Source organism: Callorhinus ursinus, unplaced genomic scaffold, assembly GCF_003265705.2.
Source record: "Callorhinus ursinus isolate GAN/ISIS: 27379988/994484 unplaced genomic scaffold, GSC_fseal_2.0 scaffold72, whole genome shotgun sequence".
Taxonomy (NCBI): Eukaryota; Metazoa; Chordata; class Mammalia; order Carnivora; family Otariidae; genus Callorhinus; species Callorhinus ursinus.
This window is the reverse complement of record NW_027397134.1, coordinates 5,995,812-6,015,739: the sequence shown is the minus strand read 5'-3', so window position 1 is coordinate 6,015,739 and position 19,928 is coordinate 5,995,812. Positions and strand designations below refer to the sequence as shown.

At 45.1% G+C, this 19,928-nt stretch overlaps 1 protein-coding gene across 2 annotated transcripts in view; it reads right to left on the bottom strand.

The window, feature by feature from the left end:
* Positions 1-19,928, bottom strand: part of SLC5A1 (solute carrier family 5 member 1) — a 140,505-nt gene that overhangs the window by 72,482 nt on the left and 48,095 nt on the right. The window contains exons 1-2 of one of the 2 annotated variants that reach the window (XM_073886789.1): positions 12,099-12,276; positions 6,998-7,069 (exon numbers count right to left, since the gene is read on the bottom strand). In XM_073886789.1, the coding sequence (XP_073742890.1) occupies positions 6,998-7,069; positions 12,099-12,233 (207 nt within the window). In that variant the 5' untranslated portion in view covers positions 12,234-12,276. Of the gene's footprint in view, positions 1-6,997; positions 7,070-12,098; positions 12,277-19,928 lie in introns of those variants that run through there. The other variant, XM_073886790.1, reaches the window with a different exon arrangement.

The following is a 19,928-nucleotide window of genomic DNA, read 5'->3' as shown; positions in this document are numbered from 1 at the left end:
TGATAGTTTCAGCACTCTTCTGACTTCAAACAACTAGAAATGTTGATTATAATTTACTTTTTCCTTTCTCTGTCTGGGAAAGTGCTAATGTGTTAGAAAATGCTGGGAAGGTATCCAGAGAGAAAGGAGAAACCAGGAGTTTATGCACCAACTAGATGACAGGAAATTGGCTACAAACCCATCAACTGATGCCCAAGAACACAAAGAATACATAGGGTGGTGAGTGGCTGTGCATTAATCAGAGAAACTCCTCAGAGGAGATTAAGCCATGAAGAGTGACAGGGAAATGGCCCCACCAAAAACAGAGAAAAAGGAAGAAGGACAGGAAGAGAAAGTGAGGGAAGGAAGAGAAGAAAGAGCAAGAATGAGGTGGTGGTAGAGGAAGACGAAAAGGAGAAGAGAGAAAACAGGCTATTCAAGAGCAAGGTAGCAACTGTCACATTCAGCAAAAAACCCTCACCACAGAAGAGATACATATCTATGGGACCCGCCAACCAAGTTTTGCAAAATCTTGACTCAACTTGAGAAAAACCAAATGTCTGAGATAGTAAGGGAGCAGAGTCAAACCTGACTTTTCCAAGGGGTCCAATAAGGGCTGAAATTTGCTTTTCCAATTTTACTACCAAGAGCCTTAAAAAGACAAAATCTGAAGAAAAAAAATGTTCTCTGTACACAGAAACAGAAATGTGGAGCACTGCTGGAGGAAGGCTTTGACTTGGACCCAGAACCCTCCTAACCTCCTAAGTTCTTACCACTGCGTACACTTGTGGCCAATCCTCCAGAGAGCAAAATGCAGGCTAAGGTCTTAGGTGACATCAACAAAGGGATCCAGCCTGAGTGTCTAAGGACATGTCCCTCTCCTCCCTCTTATTTCTTTAATTCAGCACGTATTTCTCAAATGCCCACTAGATGCAAGGTCGTGGACTAGGTATTAGAAGAAGAAAAAAAAAAAGATTAAGAAAAACATAGCCTCAGCTCTGGGGTAAACAAAAGCACACATAGCTTCATACAAATAGAAAACAATCAGAGCGGGGAAGAAAGGGTCAGCTGGACTTACTGGTCACTTCTACCCAGGCTTATGAAGGTCAAGTACTTGTCTGTCTTCAGTCTCACATCTTCCTGAGATTTGCTCCCTTGATGAGCTCTTCTGACTCTTCTGTGTCCACTCACCTAGTTCATGCTCTTTCTCATTCATGAGTTACCACCTATATCTTAGGTCTGCCGGACTCTTCCAAGACCCACTCCAGTATCATCCTACGTAGATAAACTTTAATTTGATCATTAGGGTATAAAGACTTAAATATCAAATCAGATATATTTTACTCAAGAAAGTTTAGTAAGTATAAAAAGTTGTCTCCTTTCCTCAGGGAAAATTTTCATCAGGGTCTCTTCAACCCTAAAGGAATTTCTTGGTTTTCAGGTAAACCTTTAGACTATACCCATTGATCTCACAAATTTCCATACCAAAGGATAGGAAGAAAGGGACCTGAATAACCAGAAAAAGAGAAAGAGTCCTAGCTCTGTAATTATCTTATATGAACTTGGGCAATCCATTGGGTTAATCTTCATTCTTGCTGGATCACTCAGATATGGGATATGATAGTCTTAAAAAGTTTTCAGTTGAAAAGAGAAAAACAAGAGCTAAATCTGAGAGTTTACTGTGCCTATGTCCTCACAACAATCTCAAGTAAGTACTGATATTGCCAATGTAGAGATAACAAATGCAAGACACAGAGATGCTTAGTAATTCAAACAGGGTCACACAACCATTAAGGGGCAGAGGTTGGATTTGAACCCCACCAGCCTGACTCCAGATTCTAGGCCTGAACAAGGGGTCAACAAACTAGGTCCTATAGACCAAATCTGGCCTCTGCCTCTTTTTATAAATAAAGTTTTACTGGAACACAGTCATGCCCATCCATTTATGCACTGTCCATGGCTAATTTCATGCTACAAAAACAGAGTTGAATAGTTGTGACAGAGATCATATAGCCTACAAAGCCAAAATATTTACTATCAGGCCCATTATAGAGAACGTTTGTCAACCCTTGCCCTACATCACTGTGATATACTCCTCTCTGATGATTCTCTAATAATAAAAGAAGGAAAGGAACTGTGGCTATTGAGAGGCATTCAATTTTCAAAATCCTCTTTGGCAACAGACTCGTAAACGTTTAGTACTGGAAGAGACTTTGAGATCCTCAATCTGACTGTCCCCCATTACAGAAGAGACTCTGAGACTCAGGGAAGTTAATGATTTGCCTGATGTCACAAAGCTGGGACAAGCCAAGCGCTTTCATTCCTTGTGAGGTTCCCATGCCCCCTGGAATGCTTATTTCTGCATTGAAGGAGGTTGTTGAAGGGTTTATTCAACCCCATTATAACCCACTGCTCCCTTGGAGCTGACTTGGGTAAGAATAACCAAACCCTCCTCCGAAACAAGAATTCTCCATTGGGCTGTGTATCTGAGGCCCAGCCTCTCTGAGTAATTTCTGCTACCACTCTACAAGGAATGGGAAATTTCCCCTTCAATGCTCACATTCCTTCTTCCCCATCTCCCACATCCCCAAATAACCAATACACCATAGCACACAGGCAGCTGTTTGTTAAGCTGTCAACCGCAGAAGGGAATCCTGGGCCACCAACCAGCCCAAAGTTACAAAAGGTATAGCTTCATGGTTTCATATTACTCAGTTGGCTTGGCTTGCTCCTGTGTGACTCAGGTTTCTGGAGGCCTTCCTGCCCGCCCCCTGTGTAAGCTGTCTTTTCTTGTAACCCAGCCCTGGAGTCCTTGTTCTTCCTCTTCAATTGTCCCTCACTTCTATTCCCAGGCCAAGGCACAAATGATTTCTCTCAGCCTTATGAACTTTTTAGGAATAGGGTCTTTTTCCAGAGCTCCTAAATCTTCACCTGTTACAGGTCATAACTGCTCCTTTCAGCCTCCTAAGCCCCCAGGAATGCCCCCAACTGACTTCTCTGTTCAATCTCCTTTCAGACTTTGCAAGATACAATTTCCTCCTACTTTTTTGTGGGTGACTGCCCAAGACCCCCTGGCCTCTGGTGTATTAATCCAAGGTCCTCCGTTCCTAAAATAACCTAAGAACTCTTTTCCCAAAGCTTCTCTGGTTGCTCACTCCTGCTACATACAGCACAAAGCAACATGGCTAATGGCAGATGGAGGGGGCAAAGTGTCCCAGTAGAGGGTTTCTGACAGAGATGTAAGTTCCAGAAAGCCTGTTAGCACTGTGATGTTCTCCTTGGGCTTGCACTTTTGAGAAATGATATTACAGTTCTGAACTTCCAGCCCTGACAGACATGATTAAATTGACTTTGATTTTTAATACAAAGAGAAATCTAGATGTATAGGTTTAATATAGTTTGAATTCTTTTTCAATTTTAGAGGGAAAGTACTTAGATTCTCATCTTCTCCTTTAACTCCTTCTTTCAAGCATGTATTGCAATAGTACTTTAAAACCATTTTAAATTTTAGAATAAAAATTATTATTCTTCTAAATTAACAGTCTTTAAATTTTTTTTAAGATTTTATTTATTTATTTGACAGAGAGAGACACAGCGAGAGAGGGAACACAAGCAGGGGGAGTGGGAGAGGGAGAAGCAGGCTTCCCCCTGAGCAGGGAGCCCGATGCGGGGCTCGATCCCAGGACCCTAGGATCATGACCCGAGCCGAAGGCAGACGCTTAACGACTGAGCCACCCAGGCGCCCTAACAGTCTTTAAATTTTATAAATTAGCAGAACCTTGTTCTCAAACAAATTCTTAGCAGATTCCCCTTATATAAAATAAATAAAAGTCAGTTTGCTGGGAAAGAGGAGGAGGGCAGCCTTTGAGATATTTCTGCAGTGAACATATCTTCAAACACACTATTTCAGAATATAACCATACTTTATTGAATCTAAGACACCAACTACTGTAAGACATACCATGTAGCACCAAGAAAGAAAAAGCATTGCCATTTAAGCTATGGCATGCCACTGATTGATTATAATACACAAGCCAATCTCAGAGATGTTAAAATGCGGTCATTGTGTAGCTTGGATTGATGACTTATAGTAGTATAAATAAATATAAATATAAATCATGTTCATTTATCCTCATGGTCAATCTGAAAGTTAAATTTAAGTGAAGCAGCAGCACTAGTTTCACATACATGCTAATTTTCAGTTATTGGGCACTAAGTGCTCTGCCCCAGACAAATGCCAACTGGAAGGTTGCCTTTGTACTCCTGACCGTTCTTCCATTTCTTAATATTCTCATTTACTGAGTACTTGCCAAGTGCCGAGTGGAGTACATGGATTATCTCATTTAATCCTGATGAGAACACTCCAGAGTAAGCACTATTCTCCTACTTTATAGAGGCAGAAATTGAAGCTCAGGGAAGTTCAGTGACTTGGCCAAAGTCACACAACTAGTAAATGTAGCAGATCAGATATGATGACTTCAAAGCTCATGCTTGTTCTACTATAGAATTTTTTAGAATTAAAGCATTCTCAAAGTTGAGAGGGACTTAGAAGTCATTGCTCCTCCATCCAAGAATCCCTCTGTCCAGCGTCCCTAACAGATGATGTTTTCAGTGTATCTGACCAGATAGATAAGAGTCTACCCAAACCAGTAATTATCAAACCTGCCTGATAATCAAAAGCATCCAGGAAGTTTTTTTTTTTTTAATGCAAATTCCTGGGCCTCTCTTCCAAGGTTTTTTTTTTTTATTTATTTAATAGGTCTGAAGTGAGGCCTAGATATCTGTATCTTTGGAAAGCACACCCAGATAATTCTGATACATGGGCAAGTTTGTAAACCATTAATGTAATCTCACAAAGTCTTAGATGGAAACCACCATTGGAGGAAGAAGTTGAATTTCAGCCTCATCAAGGAAGTAGTGACTTCTGTACTAAAGAAAAATGACGCCACACTTCTCTGTTGGTTAGAATAATCTAACACTGAAACATGAGTAAGGAAAACAACACCCACAGAAACCCCACATGAACCAATGAACCCTACATGTTTGGGTAAGGCTAATTCCTTTCACCAACCAAATCTCGGCCCAGACCCACTGCTGGGTGCTAGCAGGAAGAAAGACATCATTGTTAGTTAAGATGTGATGTGTTCCCAGGCCAAGCCCAAAATGCATATTTCCTAAGGATGGTTCTGCCCCATTCTCACCCCCTCCCACTCTCATTGGCTTCTCCATGACCAGGGATTAGAAGCTGATGTCTTACTCCTAATAAATCAGCCCTAGAAATTTTATATAAAGAGATGTGAGAGTTAACCGTCACAGTGGGGGGAGGGAAGAAAAAGGAGGTGTGGATGCAAACTGAGGGCAGCTGAGTACTTGGCAGGTTTACTGCAGGGAGCAGTGAAGCATTAGATGGGGTGGGGGTGCACTGCTTTCAAAATAACTAAAGTAAACTTCTTATCCAACTCTCTAATTCAGCAAATCTCAAGTCCACCAAGATTTCACCCAGCATTGGCTCTGAAATCTGTACAGCACACTGCCCGATAGAACTTTCTATGATGATAGAAACATTCTAGATCTGTACAGTTTAATCTGGCAGACACTATCCACATGTCGCTATTAAGCACTTGGAATATGGCTAGTATGACTGAGGAAAGAAATTTTTTATTTTATTTAATTTTAATTTCAATTTAAATAGCCCATGTGATACTCTGGTTTCTCTTCAGATCGCATAAATCTTTCGCCTTTTAACTAGCCCATGTGATTACTGGCTACCATACTGGACAGTGCAGTTCTAGAGGGACTACCCTAGCCTTGTCTTGGACTTCGTGATCAGAGCTTCCTATTCAACACCAGCTTTTAGGAAAGCACCAAAGTACAAAGCTTGAGAAGATAAAATATGTCAGGAGAGAGCACCATGAGGGAACCATGATATAAATCAGCATCTGCCCAGTATTCTTAGCCACCTTAGGGATAAGGCAGAAATGACTTCAGGGATAACCCAAGCAAACTGTAAAGATTCCAGTTATTAAAGTCCATCCCAAAACAGCTGATCAAAGGCCAACTGCACGGTGTGGCGTGATTTCCTTGCAACTCCTCTCAAGCTCTGCATATGACAGTGACAATTTTTACTTTCTTCTCTTCCTTCAATCAACTCACACTCACTTTCTTCTAATTGTTTCTATGCTTCATTACCCACCTCTTTCGCCAGCCAGTCTTGCTTATACCTTAAGTCCAAGGAATTGCATAACTTGGCCAATCTGGTCAACCAGTCATTTTGGTGAGAACTCTTGAGTTGAGACGGTCACTGGACTGAACTGATAAGCCAGCCAGAGCTTTGTGCTGATAGGATGGAAGGGGCTTCCCAGTTTCCCTTCCATGCATGCACATGTCCTTTGACTGAGATAGTTCTGCCCATGTACAAGTTTCAAGAAAAATACCTCTCAAATATACAAAATACAAAATCCTCCAAGAGATGAAGAAAAGTGTAGGAACAGTAGGGGGCTCCTCCTCCATCTGTTCTATGAGTACTTATTGAGGTTCCCTTGTGTATCAGGCATTTCATTAAGCTCCCAAGGTTGGGACAGACAAAGTCTCTCTATCATGGGACTCTTAAGGTAGTAAAAGAGCTATTTATTGAGTTTCCACCCCCTAAGAGGTATCCATTTCTCATAACACTCCTGGAAGGTAAATATTACCATCCCCATTTTATACGTACAAAAGTGGTAGCTCAGATGTGCCCTAGATCACCTCAGTCTGTGTGCTCTTTTTGCTTCTCCACACTGTCCACCTTATGCAGTCTCTTCCTCCATGTATACCATGAAAGATTCCAAGCACTATTTATTTAAAGGCTATTCCTTTACCACAAGAAATTAAGGGTACCCAGGAGACCTGGTGAGCAGAAGACCCATTATCAGAGATTTAAGGCAGGAAGGAAGAATCAGTGCCTCCCAAAGCCAAGAAGAAAAGGGCCTCCTATGGAGAATATTGTAGTTAAGCAAGTAGTTTTTCAGAGAAAACTTACCGGCCACCATACCATACTTCGTCCTGCCAGGAAGAAGCCTCCAACAGTCCCACGATTAGTGGAAAACATAGCCTGAGGAGGAAAGGTCAAAAATGTAATAGTAAACTAGAACAGAGCAACTTTGCCAGCCAAAGGACACACCTCTCCCACCCCACCCCCATATACTTGCACTTTCTTTTACCCACTTCACGTGCTGAAACACATCCACTTTCCTTATACCCTTGGGGCTCCTCTATACTTAGATGAAGGAGGCAGGGACCTACATTTGACAGACAAGAAGACTGGAGCTCAGAAGGTTTAAAGAGCTTGCCCTGGTGCTAGCTCTGCAATGAGTTCACATGGCTTCAAGCAAGTCACTCCACCTGGACCTGTTTGTCTGTTAAATAAGGGGAAATGGAATTTTTATGCCTTTTTTACAAGCATACTCAAGATGCCTAATGAAATATCATTCTTTTTAAAAACACCATACAGTATGTTATCTCAATAACGTTATCAAAACAAAAAAAGAAGAAAAACGCTTTAGGAATGCATGGTGTTCATACTAAATACATTAAAGATGGAACATTCAAACTCAATTCAAAACTTTCCTCTCTGGGATGTAGGTAGGAGCTTCCTGGAAACATTACTTTTCAACGTACTGTGAGTACTAATGATGATTATTACAAATACAGAGGAAGGAGGGGATTCCTTCTGACTGGGCTGTCAGGAAAGGCACAGAAGGAGCAGCGCTTCAGCAAGTCTTGAAGATAGAGTGGGATTGATTAGTGAAAAGAAGGAAAGGACATTTCAGACTGTGGGAACAGCATGAGTGATAACCCAGAGGTAGAACTGCAGCAGTGTGGGGAGGAAAGGAACAGTAAACAGTATTACCTGGTGAACCTGGCTGAGGCATATGAATGAGGAGAGGGGTGAGAAGTGAGCGCAGACCGCAGACCCTCAAATGCCAAGCTAAAAGGTATAGGCTTTATTCCATAGGCAGTGGGGAGCCACTGAAGGTTTATGAGGAAAAGAATGACATGCATTTTCAATAAATGACCACCAGCACCCTTGGAATGTTGCCTCTCAACCTTCAGCTTATTCCTGGTCCAGCTCAGGCCCAGGCCTAGTCCTCCAGCTCAAAACTGGGACAGTGTCTCTGCCTGTGGCCTCCCTCCCCCTCCCTCTTTCTTTTATTTTTTAATTTAAATTCAATTAGCCAAGGTTTAGTACAGTCCTCCCTTTTTCTATGTCAATGGCCTTCCCTTAGCTGATCACTTGCTAATCTCCCTGAAAATGTTAATGGCTGATAATGACTTAAGCCTTATTAAAGGTGTTTGCATTTTCACACATGACCCCTGAGGCCAAAGAGCATCTCTAGTCCAAAGGAATTAATCTCAGATGGTGACATTTCAGACACTTAGACTCACCATTTACTCAGCGAACATGTCTACAACAGAGAGCATGTTGCTGAGTGCTCAGACTCCAAAGATGGACTGGACTCAGTCCTTTAGGAAGCAGGGTCATTCATACATCCAACGATCAACGTAGACTGTTAAGCACACCTGTGTGCCAGGCAGTGCCAGGGAGAACACAGCTCAGATCTTTCCGGACTCCTGGCAGGGTCCTCCCTCCCATAGGACATAGTGTTAGGGCTTCCGTAGTAGTTTTTCTAGGAATAGCAAAAAGACTAGCAGACCCAAGGAGCAAAGAAGGTAGCTAGGGGCTGAACAGAAATATGGCCCAAGGACTCAGGCTCCAGCAGTTTGCCAGGGAAAGGCCATTCTGAAAGTCACTCTGAAATCAAAGCAGACTGATAGGCCCCAGGTGGTACTGGAGGGACACAAAAAGTGGTTTTGGGGCCCAGACACAACATTTCGAAGTTGGTCTCAGAAATGAAGAGCTTAGAGGAAGAATATGATGGTAGAGACTAGAGTGGGGAACTGGATAATTCAGGAAAGATGTTGGGCTGGATAAAAGACAAGGAGAGAGTCTGCATTGGTGGTATCGTGGTGAGCATAGCTGCCCTTCAAAGACAAGGAGAGGTGTATCTACACCAGGCCTTCTCTTCTCTGGAATGTTCATCCCCTCCTAGCCACAAGCCCGGACGCCGCATACTGATCCTTTAAGGCCCCACAGATGTGACCTTCCCCATGAAACTTTACCTCACACTCCTCCACAGAAACTTCCTCCTCTACTATGGCCTCCTCCCCTTCCCAAACAAAAATAATCTCTCTCTTCTGTGAACATCTAGAGAATTCCCTCCATACCTCATTCACAGCCCTTACATTTTTTTACTTTGTGTTACCATATTACAATTTTTTCTAGCTTTATTGAGGTATACTGACAAATAAAAATTGTTTATTTTTAAGGGATACAATGTGATATTTTGAAGTACATATTCATTGTCAGGGGCTAGGGGGTGGAGGAAATGGAGTGATGTTGATCAAAAGGTAAAAGGTAGGGGCGCCTGGGTGGCTCAGTCGGTTAGGCCTCCAACTCTTGGTTTTGGCTCAGGTCACGATCTCAGGGTGGTGAGTTGGAGCCCCAAGTTGGGCTCCACGCTCAGCAGGGAGTCTGCTCAAGATTCTCTCTCTCCCTCACCCTCTGCCCTTCCCCACCCCGTGTGCTCATACACACGCTCTCTCTCTCTCTCTCTCTCTAAAAATAAATAAATAAATCTTTTTTTAAAAAAAGGTAAAAGGCAAAAGTATAAGATGAATAAATTCTGGAGATCTAACTTACATCATGGTGACCATAGTTTAAAATACTGTATTGTATAGTTGGATGAGGCAGCCCTGGAAGAGGGTAAAACAGAACAAAATAATGTTGGAAGAGATGGGGATGGTGACAGAGGGACATTAGCTGGGGATGCCTTTTCTAAGATGAGGAAGTACAATAGGCCAGGATTGCTCTGTCTGGGCAGCCCAGAGATCATGCAAGAGTCAAGATGCCTATCCCCAAACCAAGGCACTTTTGATACTCCCATTGAAAAAAAGAGGAATGTAAACTGGAAGAAATCCAGCATGTTAAATGATCAGGGTCCAGAAGCACTGACTAATGGGGAAGATTAAATGTAGACAAATATTAGCAGGCTCATTAAGTAGCATTTAACAGGACAAGTGATACTGATTCACAGATATTTAAAAAGTGTAAACACCATAATCAGCAGGACTGGCAGGGGCTAAAATAAGATTGGTTAGGGGAAAAGAGATTATCAGTGATTGTCTGGGAAACAGGCAGTATGGCACAGCTAGCAAATGATGGATTCACATCTTGGCTACAGCACTTATAAGCTGGGGAGGGGTGGGGGGAGGAAGGCAGGCAAGGAGGCAGAGCCCCTGGTTCTGTGGAAAACCAAGAGTCAAAAGACCTGAGTTCCAGGAACAATGCCATGTGTTTCAACCTTAGGCAAATCACAACCACATGCGGCTTCAGTTTCCTTCTTGTAAAATGGGGATTAGCATTCCTCCCCTCCTTTTCTTGGGGCTTTTTGTGAAGATGCCCTACCTAGTTGATCCTTTTTGCCCATTTTACAATTCAAATAATTGGCTCATATTTTGGAGGGCAAATGATTAATAGTATTTAAAAAGACTCCCAGACTCCATAAAGAATTTTCAGGTTCATCTCTGCAGATCCTCACAACAACCTTGGGGAGTCATAAGAATAAATAAGATTGTACCTATTTATACCTAAGTAAACTGAGGCTGAGGTGGGTTTCCCAAGGTCATAGAGCTAGAACCATGTCAAAGCCAGTAGTAAACTTGAGAATCCTGGCTCCTAGTTGGACACTTCCGGGAAGGTAAGACTACTGGGGACAAGTCAGTCACACTGACCCCTTGTGACACTTGGAGAAGCTTTTAGTCACATCTTGTTTCTACAATTACTTAGAAAACAAACCAAAAAAATACTTCCTTTTACCTCTAAAAAAAAAAAAAAAAACCTAACCTAAACTAAACTCTGCAGCCATGGAAGGGTTAATGTCCACCCTCCTCCCCTCTAAATCAAGAGTTCAAGCACCTGCTGACATCGCAGCCTCCTGGTCCAACATCCCAACCAAAGCCATCGAGAGTATCTGGAATATGTGCACATTTATATTTTTTTAAGATTTATTTATTTATGAGGGAGGGAGCGCGCGCATGCACGAGTAGGGGGAGGAGCAGAGGGAGTGAATCTCAAGCAGACTCCCAGAGTGCGGAGCCCGAAGCCCAGAGTCCAAAGACGGCTCAATCCCAGGACCCATGAGAACATGACCTGAGCCTAAACCAAAAGTCGGTGATTCAACTGACTGAGCCACCCAAGCGCCCCTGGAATATGTGCACATTTAAAATACCTCATCTTCTAGTTGCTGGGTGTGCCAGGGCCTGTCATGGTAAAATTTCCAAGTTCCAATTTCCAAGGCTGCTAAGAACAAGTTTCTCTGGTTTGGTGTGTCCCCATTCCCCAAGGGGAGCCACAGGCACTTCCCTCTCCCCAGCACCAGGCGACCCTCCGGTTTTCCTCCTCCTCCTCCTCCACCCAGCTTTGCCAACTCTCACTCATTCCAGCCCCTTGGCCTGCAGATCAGCATTTCCCAGAAGGACCCCGGCAGCACCCCTCCATTTGGGGTTGCCCCGCAGCCCCTGCAACTGGCAAAGTCTTGTGTCCTTCTTGCTCTAAACTGTTGTGGTTTTTTTTCCCATCCAGAACTGTATGACTAAGAAGAGGCAGGATAGTCCTAGCCTCCTTGGGGCTTATCTCCCAAGCCCACGGATCTTCCCTGCAGACCCAAGCTGTCCCTCTCCTGCCCCTCACACTGGCCCCCAGCCTCTCCAATTCCCCTCCCCCCCCGCCACCCCCTTCTCTGCTCACAGGCCAGGGGTATCCTCCGTGGATTTCCTCGCCAGCTCCCTTCGGCACCCCTCTCCTTTCTGCTCATCTTTGCTTACCCTCCTCACCTCACGCTGTGCCCCAGCCCCAAACTCCTCTCAAGCGCTTCCAAGTTATTTTCAACCCGCTCCACAGACCCTTAAGCCCATCGTCCCCTCCTCACAGCTCACCGATGCCGTCGCTCCTCTCTGCACCCCCCCTTGTCCCTCCTGGTGGCCCTTGCCCCCTCAGCCTGCGTCTCAGGTCCCCCACATACCCACAACCCGACAGCCATCACCACCACAAAGTAGATGATGATGACAGAGATGTCGGCCGCATTGCGGATGCGCTCGTGGGCCGCGAGGGGTGCAGCAGTGGCGTTGGTCATGGGGCTCCAGATGGTACTGTCCATGTCGGCGGCGGTGGCGGCGATGCGTCCCTCCCGCCCAGGCCCCTTGCTCCTTATATGGCCTCCGGGTTAATTATCAGCCCGGGAGAGGCGGGGAGAGGGCACCCGCGAAGTTGCGTCCGGGCAGTGGAGCTCCTGCGCTGCGCCGTCGTCGGGGAGCAGCCTTAGACGCAAACCGCGTTGAAGGAGGAGCAGACGGAGCTGTTGGCAGAAGGGTGGCAGGCCGGCAGGTAAGGGCTGTTCCGTGAGTGGGGAGGGACCGGCCAGGGGGTGGTGCCCGTCTAGCACAAAGGCCCGCTGTGCTCCCGCAGCGGGCACCTGGCGGGGCAGCCTGGCCTGCTCTGCCGGGGGCAGAGAGGGTGCGGCTTCATTGAGGAGCCAGGCTGCCTGGGGCCAGGGGCTTAGAGGCTTCAGGTCACCTGCCAGAGGATCAGCACCAAGCCCTCTGCAGACAGGCTTCTCCATGTGTAACATGGGTGCAGGACTGTTCCCAGCAATCAGCCAAGTTCTTGGTCTTTGTGGAGAAAAATCTGGGGAAGACCATTTGTCAAATATTGCTGGAAAGAAATTCAGAACAATTGCAGTCTCTTGGCCACAAGGACAGCCACCCACCTACTCACATTTCTGACTCCTCTGCAGTCCCCAGAGCCACTGTTACCCCCACGATAAGGAGGAAGAAAGAGAGACTGGGAGAAGGGATCCCACTGGGAGCTATTTCCTTGCCCTGTGCCTCACCCAGTAATATGATTTGAGGCAGGTAGGAGGGAAGATACTAGAGAATCCCTTCCATGGAGCTCACCAAGCTCGGACCCTTCCTGGGTGCTCAGCCTTCCCATCTGGAAACACATGTCTAAGCCAAAAGTCAGGGCTCAACACAGAGATGGCTGAGAGAGGAGGCCTGACTCACCCAAGGTCACACAGTAAGCCAGTGACAGAGCTGGTCCTGCAGCCTAGGCAAGGGCAAGCCTAGTTCAGAGGAGGGTTGGAGATGCTCTCAGGGGCTGGCGCTGGAGGCCCCAGAGCAGCCACTTTGAAGAGGGGAGGCTTGCTGAGGTGTTAAGGTACAGGGAGGGGGATGACCACATAAACCTGCCAGGACTCTGTTCTGCCTCAGGCCCTCCCTGCCCAGCACTAGACAACCGTCCAATGCCCGAAATGCCAGCAACCCATTCCTTTGTACCTCACTGCCTCTGAGGTCTGCTCCCCTTCTCCCTCATCAGCACATGCTCTTCCAATTGAGTCTGCAGTCAGAGAATCATTATTTGGGCAGCGTCCATGTACGTCTTCCCCATTTCCCCCCACCCATTGCCCAGGGCCCATCATAATGCCTGGCCACAGGGAACAGGACTTTCTCTTCTGGAGAACCTGGAAGCAGGGGCTCTTCAACATGGATGCTCTCCAAAACTTCCAGCTCAGCATCAGCCGCAGCTTGGAGCAACTTGCCTTTCATCCATGTCCATCTGTTCCCAAATTCAGCAGAGCATTTTCACCTGGCTCTGACCAAGCAGAGCCCCTGCCCTCAGGGAACATCTAGGCTGGTCTGGAAGTGAGCTCATCCACAGCAAAAGTCCAGCCCTGAACCCCCAGCTGCAGGCAGCCAGCCTATGCCAATCTCCAAAAGTGAAGTCTGGCAATGAGCAAATCTGAAAAGTGAGCAGGAGGAAGGACCTGAACTAGGAGAGAAAGAGCTGTCCTCTGATCTTTCTCAGACAGCAGAACATGGCCAGAGAAGGAAAGGAATGGCAATTCCTTCCAATCTTGGAAGAGACCAGAAAATATATTTATTCATTCATTCATTCTTGCAACAGAAGAACAGCTTCTATGTGCCAGGTCATGTGTGCCAATGCTGGGGATAGAGCTGTGCACAAGATTCACAGGGTTCTCGGGGCGCCTGGGTGGCTCAGTCATTAAGCATCTGCCTTCGGCTCAGGTCATGATCCCAGGGTCCTGGGATCAAGCCTCTCATTGGGCTCCCTGCTCAGCGGGAAGCCCGTTTCTCCCTCTCCCTGACTTGGGTTCCCTCTCTCGTTGTGTCTCTTTCTGTCAAATAAATAAATAAAATCTTAAAAAAAAAAAAAAGATTCACAGGGTTCTTGCCCTCACAAGGCTTCCAGCCTAATGGGGGAGATAGACCATCATCAAAAATAAGACAAATACCTATAAACTTAGCATTGTGATATGTGCTTTGAAAGAGACATACTAATGTTCCAAATGTGTAGCAAAGATTTTTGACCTGGGAATGAGGTGGAGTTGGGGGAAGGCCTGGAAAGGTCTGGTTTGAAAAGGGCCATGACACAAAAACAGACATATAGACCAATGGAACAGAATAGAGAGCCCAGATATGGACTCTCAACTCTATGGTCAAATAATCTTCGGCAAAGCAGGAAAAAATATGCAATGGGAAAAAGACAGTCTCTTCAATAAATGGTGCTGGGAAAATTGGATGGCCACATGCAGAAGAATGAAACTCGACCATTCTCTAACACCATACACAAAGATAAACTCAAAGTGGATGAAAGACCTCAATATGAGACAGGAATCCATCAAAATCCTAGAGGAGAACATAGGCAATAACCTCTTTGACATCGGCCACAGCAACTTCTTTCAAGATACATCTCCAAAAGCTAGTGAAACTAAAGCAAAAATGAACTTTTGGGACTTCATCAAGATAAAAACTTCTGCACAGCAAAAGAAACAGTCAACAAAACAAAGAGGCAACCCACAGAATGGGAGAAGATATTTGCAAATGACACTACAGATAAAGGGCTGGTATCCAAGATCAATAAAGAACTTCTCAAACTCAACACCCAAAAAACAAATAATCAAGTCAAAAAATGGGCAGAAGTCATGAACAGACACTTCTCTGAAGAAGACACACAAATGGCTAACAGACACATGAAAAAATGTTCATCATCATTAGCCATCAGGGAAATTCAAATCAAAACCACATTGAGATACCACCTTACACCAGTTAGAATGGCAAAAAATGGACAGGGAAGGAAACAACAAATGTTGGAGAGGTTGTGGAGAAGGGGGAACCCTCTTACACTGTTGGTGGGAATGCAAGTTGGTACAGCCACTTTGGAAAACAGTGTGGAGGTTCCTCAAAAATTAAAAATAGAGCTACCCTATGACCCAGCAATTGCACTCCTGGGTATTTACCCCAAAGACACAGATGTACTGAAAAGAAGGGCCATATGCACCCCAATGTTCATAGAAGCAATGTCCGCAATAGCCAAACTGTGGAAAGAGCCGAGATGCCCTTCAACAGATGAATGGATAAAGAAGATGTGGTCCATATATACAATGGAATATTACTCAGCCATCAGAAAGGATGAATACCCAACATTTACATCCACATGGATGGGACTGGAGGAGATGATACTAAGTGAATTAAGTCAAGCAGAAAAAGTCAATTATCATGTGGTTTCACTTATTTGTGGAACATAAGGAATAGCATGGAGGACATTAGGAGAAGGAAGGGAAAAATAAAGGGGGGGTAATCGGAGGGAGAGATGAACCATGAGAGACTATGGACTCTGAGAAACAAACAGGGTTCTAGAGGGGAGGGGGGTGGGGGGACGGGTTAGCCCGGTGATGGGTATTAAGGAGGGCACGTACTGCATGGAGCACCGGGTGTTATACGAAAACAATGAATTGTGGATCACCACATCAAAAACTAATGAAGTATTTTATGGTGACTAACATAACATAATAAAATAAAATTTTTAAAAAGGGGGGGCATGAAAGAGGAGTGAGCCAGGTAAGGTGGGAGGGAGGGATGTTCCAGGAGAGGACAAGCTGGGGCTAAAAATAAAAAATAAATAAGGGCGCCTGGGTGGCTCCGTTGGTTAAAATCCCACTCTTGATTTTGGCTCAGGTCATGATCTCAGAGCTGTGAGATCGAGCCCCACTTCGGGCTCCACACTGGCCGTGGAGCTTGCTTAAGATTCTCTCTCTCCCACTCCCTCTGTCCCTCCCCCTCCCTCCAAATAAATAAATAAGCATGTCACCAGCAAGTAACCCCCCCACTATGGGGCGTGGACAGGGGATCTCCAGGATGCCTGAGGCCCTTCTGCAATTTCTGTTCCTCACTGGTTCCCTTTATTTTTTAAAAAGATTTTATTTATTTATTTGACAGAGAGAGACACAGTGGGAGAGGGAACACAAGCAGGGGAAGTGAAAGAGGGAGAAGCAGGCTTCCCGCCGAGCAGGGAGCCCGATGTGGGGCTCGGTCCCAGGACACTGGGACCACAACCTGAGCCAAAGGCAGACGCCTAACGACTAAGCCACCTAAGTGCCCCATCACTGGTCCCCTTTAAAAGGACAATTTAACTCAAAAAACAGCACAGAGATTCCTCAAAAAATTAAAAATAGAATTATCATGTGATCCAGGAATCCCACTTCTGGGTATATATCCAAAGGAAATGAAATCAGTATCTCAAAGAGATAGCACTCCCATGTTCACTGAAGAATTATTCACAATAATCAAGTTGGAAACAACTTAAAGTGTCTATCAACAGATGAATGGATAAAGGAAATGTGGTATATATACATACCACATATATGTATATGTATGTGTGGTGGAATATTATTCAGCCATAAAAAATAAGGAAATCATGCCCTTTACAACACTATGGATGAACCTGGAGGACATTATGCTAAGTAAAATAAGCCAGACAGATATGTGCAATCTAAAAAAAGTCAAACTCATAGAACCAGAAAATAGAATGATGGTTACCAGTGGCTAGGGGGTGGGAGAAATGGGGAGATGTTGGGCAGAGGTTACAAACTTAGAGTTATAAGATGAATGAGGTCTGGGATCTGCATAAACAATACTGCATTGTATACTTGAAAGTTGCTAAGGGAGTAGATTTTAAGTGTTTTCACCATAAACACACACACACACACACACACACAAGCACATAAAATGGTAACTATGTGAGGTGCTGGATGTGTTTAGTTAACTTAACTGTGGTAATCATAGCACACTGTATGTATATATTAAATCATCACATTGTACACCTTTTAAAAAGTCATGCTATACAACCTAGTTTTTAAAGAAAAGAATTATTTCCCCTACACAGATACTTCCAGGGGAACACAGTAGGATGCACCATCTGCCCCCCAGAGCTGGCCAGAGCTGCTGGGCCACTGCTAATTAGTAAGGATCCTGTTGGCCTCTCTCCTGTCCTCACTGGTGCCAACCCAAATCAGGGTCTGGTCACAAAAAGGGGCGTTATTACCAGAACCCCTAGAGAAAGAAAAAAGCTGGCCAAAGAGCCAGACTGGGTAAGATGAGGCTGATGAGGAAAGATAGACTTAAGAGCAAGATGCAGACCTCACCTGAGTCCGCACAGGTTCACAATCTCAGGTCAGATTGGAGTCCTAAGCTTGAAAAACCAGGTGCCCACAGATTCACAGCTAAACCTGAGTGCTGGGAATACATTATCCAAGTGACTCTGCGGTCACTAAGCTAACATCTACAGTTGGCAGGGGAGGAACCGAGGATTTGGAGTGTAGTGACATCACTGAGTGGGAATTCTCCTCTTTCCACTTCTCTGTCTCCCTTCCACACTACTCATCTGTCCAGGTCGCACAGGAATCCCTCCCTGCTTCTACCAGCCCAGTTCTTCCCCAGCGAGCCTCAAATGTGCTGTGTCCACCTCTCACTGGCCACAATGTGCTCCATGTCAAGGAATCCCATGATGTGATGGCCAGCTCCTGAACTCTTGTCACAGAGTGAAATAAACAGCCCAGGTGCAGAGGCTATGAGTTTGGGAAGTTACCTGGAGAGGGAAAATAACATGACTGGTTTGAATCTTAGCTCAGCCATCAACCGGCAGCAGACCAAGGATAGCTCATTTGACATCTGTGATCCTCCATTTGAACATCTGTAAAATGGCATAGACAAGGACTGTTTTCTGTACTTATGAGGTCCAAACGAGATGAGGGTGCAAAGGGGCCTCGTTGACAACAAAAAGGCAAAGGTGAGGGACTTAGAGGGCTGCTATGATTTTCTCTTCTTTTTCCTTTTCCTTGTTGGAAGCTCAACTGTGGGAAGCAGACTGTTGATCAGTGTATTAGCTTCCTGTGGTGGCTGTTAACAAATTACCACAAATATGGCAGCTCAAAACAAAAGAAATGTATCCTCTCAGGGTTCTGGAAGGCCGAAGTCCAAAATTGGTTTCACTGGGTGAAACCCAGGTTTGAGCAGGGCTGCATTGTTCAGGTTTTAGGAGAGGATCCTTCTCTTCTCTTCCAACTTCTGGTGGCTGTCAGCATTCCTTGGCTTGTGGTCACATCTCTCCAATCTCTGTCTCCATCTTTGTGTGTGTTTATGTGGTAACATATACATAACATAAAATTGCCCATCTTAACCCTTTTTAAGTGCACAATTCAATGGCATTAATATATTCACAATGTTGTGCTACCATCACTGCTATCCATACCCCAAGACTTTTCATCATCCCAAACAGAAACACTCTACCCATTAAATACTAACTTCTCACCTTCCCCTGGAAACCACCATTCATCTTTCTGTCTCTATGAATTTGACTATTCTAGGTGCCTTTATACAAGAGGATTCATACAATCTACCTCTATCTTCACAATGCCTTCTCTTCTTTGTCTGTCAAATATCCCTCTGTCACTAAGGACATTTGTGATGGTGTTTAGGGCCCACCAGGATAATGCAGGATCATCTATCCTCATCTCAAGTTCCTTAACTTAATCACATGTGCAAAGACCCTTCTTCTAAATAAGGTAGCATTTACAGGTTCCAACATTGAGGGCCTGGTATCTTTGGATGGTCATTATTTAGTTACTGCAATCAGTGATGGTGAAGGAGTCTGAATATGGAAGGATTTGATGGAGGAAGCAAGATTGGAGCCGCTTTGGGAAGGGTGGAGTGAGGAGGAGGGCACTGCTAGAGGGGATGAGTCTAGGCCCAGAAGGGTAAAAGCCAAAAAGCTTCCAGGCAAAGAGGAGGTGAGGATAAGTCAGAAGGGCCAGGAAAGGGAATCCGTGAATTGGCCCCAGGCTGCTTGCTCTTTCTCCCCAGCCCCCAAGCTGGTATCTGGGCATGAAGGGAGTAAATGGAAGGACAGAAAGCTAAGAAGGACAAAATGCTCCTGGCCCTCCCTCTAAAGCTGAAATCAATAAGGAGTTGACCCCTGGTGGTCTCAATCCAATCATCTAAGCCCTGGCTACACCTCTGCCATGCTGGGTCATGATGGGTAAGCCCCCAATGTTTGTTGAGAATCACCGCTACAGCAGGGATCCAGTTTGAACTAACAGAGGCTTGCTGAGTGCCCATGATGCATATCAACCAAAACCCAGGTTGCTTGGTGGTGGGCTGTAGCTCTTTTGTCTATATTCCAAATCCCAGACAAGCTTCAGGAAGAAGCTACAGGATGAGATGCTGCAAGATATCTTAGCCTACCTTCCCCAGAGCTCTTTACAGGGTACTGACTCAGCCCTGGTTCTTAGCCCGGGGCAGCAGGAATAGCCCATGGCCCAGAAGCAGGAGACCTGGGTCCAGGCACTGGTTATTCTGCCAAGTGGCCCCAGACAAGTCACTTCACCCTCTAAGACTGTTTTCTTACCTATCAAATTGGCAGAATTTGACCAACTGGTCTCTTAAGAAAGATCCTGGTGCCAATTTTACGACTCTATTCAGGGCCCTGAATTTCCCTG